Source organism: Macaca thibetana, chromosome 20 (genome assembly GCF_024542745.1).
Source record: "Macaca thibetana thibetana isolate TM-01 chromosome 20, ASM2454274v1, whole genome shotgun sequence".
In the NCBI taxonomy this organism is placed as follows: domain Eukaryota; kingdom Metazoa; phylum Chordata; class Mammalia; order Primates; family Cercopithecidae; genus Macaca; species Macaca thibetana.
In genome coordinates this window covers 75,549,525-75,551,474 of record NC_065597.1, presented here as the reverse complement: position 1 = coordinate 75,551,474, position 1,950 = coordinate 75,549,525, and the positions used below count along the sequence as shown (strand labels likewise).

At 65.9% G+C, this 1,950-nt stretch overlaps 1 protein-coding gene across 1 annotated transcript; it reads left to right on the top strand.

Annotated features, from left to right (window-relative positions):
* The first annotated feature begins 239 nt into the window (after positions 1-239).
* HBQ1 (hemoglobin subunit theta 1) lies at positions 240-978 on the top strand. The gene is made up of 3 exons (XM_050774766.1): positions 240-380; positions 466-670; positions 780-978. The coding sequence occupies exons 1-3, from the start codon at positions 286-288 to the stop codon at positions 906-908; spliced, it is 429 nt and encodes a 142-aa protein (XP_050630723.1). The 5' UTR covers positions 240-285; the 3' UTR covers positions 909-978.
* Positions 979-1,950: the final 972 nt, after the last annotated feature.

Here is a 1,950-nt window from a genome sequence, read left to right as displayed (position 1 = left end):
CGCCACCGCACTCACCGCACCCGGCCAATTTTTGTGTTTTTAGTGGAGACTAAAAACTATACGGTGAACACCTAAGACGCGGGGGCCTTGGATCCAGGGCGATTCAGAGTTCCCCCGGTCGGAGCAGTCGGAGATGGAGGCCGCGCGGTCCCGGGATCCGCGACCAGGCCCTGCACCCCAGGGTGGCGAGGCTGCAGCGCGGCGCCCCCTGGTGGCCGCGGGAACCCCTGGCCGGTCCGCGCAGGCGCAGCGCGGGCGCAGGGCGCGGCGGGTTCCAGCGCGGGAATGGCGCTGTCCGCGGAGGACCGGGCGCTGGTGCGCGCCCTGTGGAAGAAACTGGGCAGCAACGTCGGTGTCTACGCTACTGAGGCCCTGGAGAGGTGCGGCGAGGCTGGGCGCCCCCGCCCTCCGAGGCCCTGCCTCCCCAAGCCCCCTGGACGCGCCTCACCGCCGTTCCTCTCGCAGGACCTTCCTGGCCTTCCCCGCCACGAAGACCTACTTCTCCCACCTAGACCTGAGCCCCGGCTCCGCCCAGGTTAGAGCACACGGCCAGAAGGTGGCGGACGCGCTGAGCCTCGCCGTGGAGCGCCTAGACGACCTACCCCGCGCGCTGTCCGCTCTGAGCCATCTGCACGCTTGCCAGCTGCGAGTGGACCCAGCTAACTTCCCGGTGAGCGGCTGCCGTGCTGGGCCCCTGTTCTCAGGAGGGCTCCGGCGGGGCGGGTGCGGGGGGCATGTGGGGTGGGTGCAGGCAAGTGAGCCTTGCGCGCTCGCCGCAGCTCCTGGGCCACTGCCTGCTGGTGACCCTCGCCCGGCACTACCCCGGAGACTTCAGCCCGGCGCTGCAGGCGTCGCTGGACAAGTTCCTGAGCCACGTGATCTCTGCGCTGGCTTCCGAGTACCGCTGAACTGTGGGTGGGTGGCCGTGTGACCCCCAGGCGATCTTCCCCGTGTATGAGTAAAGCCTCCCCAAGGTGCAGCCTTCTTGCCGTGCTCTCTCAAAGGCAGGACGCGAGAACAAGGCGCCGCCCCGCCCCAAGGAAAAGCGAGGGTCTGGGGCGCACCCCCAGTGCCCAGATCCAGGCGCGCCTCGTCCCACCCCCAGCAGGTTTGGGGCCTCGGCCACGGGGGCACCGACCTGTGTGCGGCCTGACCCTCCCAAGTGCAGTGGCAGGTAGGGGCTGCGAGGACGGCCGACTCTGCCCATCCCCAGGGCGGCTGGCTTCGTCCTCCCCACTCCAGGTCAAGCACGCGGCCCAGGCCCACTGCGAGAACTCCGCACCTGCAGCGTGAAGGCGCGCGGGCGGCGTCAGGTCCCGGGGCCGACTCCGAACAGGTTGGGGAACAGCGCCCCCTCCCGGCGAGAGTCGGTACCTGCGCAACGCCCAGCCCGCTAATGGCTCCACAGCTCTGGCCTGGAATTGGGCACCTGGGGTGCCGGGGGCGTTGTGGTGGGGGAGGTGGGACCAGCCCCAGCACCTAGCCACGTAGCAGGCAAGGTGGACCAGGAGCCGACCCAGACCCCTGCCTTCACCCGACACCACTACGGAGAGGGAAGCTAGGCCTTCTTTTTTTATTTGTCCACATAAAACCAGTCATGGTCACTGTAGAACTTCCGAAAACAACGCTTGCTGCACCTTCCTGTGTGTCCCAGGTCCAGGAATGGGTGCAGCACATCCTTCAGCTCCCACTTGACACGTGGCAAACTGTGTTATGTGTAAACAAGAACAGGACACGGCTGTCACATCCAAGAGCACATGTGTAACACAGACATACACATATACACACACACACACACACACACGGGACAGAGACAGGCCCCACCCAGACCCCTAACATTTAATGCGTAGCTGTTCCAGTCTTTTTTTTTTTTGAGACGGAGTTTAGCTCTGTCGCCCAGGCTGGAGTGCAGTGGCCTGATCTCGGCTCACTGCAAGCTCCACCTCCCGG

What these genes read in the sequence shown, in the direction of transcription:
- HBQ1 (XM_050774766.1), top strand. Translation starts at nt 286, where the DNA reads ATGGCGCTGTCCGCGGAGGACCGGGCGCTGGTGCGCGCCCTGTGGAAG. An exon ending in GCTACTGAGGCCCTGGAGAG is followed by an intron (nt 381 to 465) that starts GTGCGGCGAGGC and finishes TTCCTCTCGCAG; the next exon opens with GACCTTCCTGGCCTTCCCCG. An exon ending in TGGACCCAGCTAACTTCCCG is followed by an intron (nt 671 to 779) that starts GTGAGCGGCTGC and finishes CGCTCGCCGCAG; the next exon opens with CTCCTGGGCCACTGCCTGCT.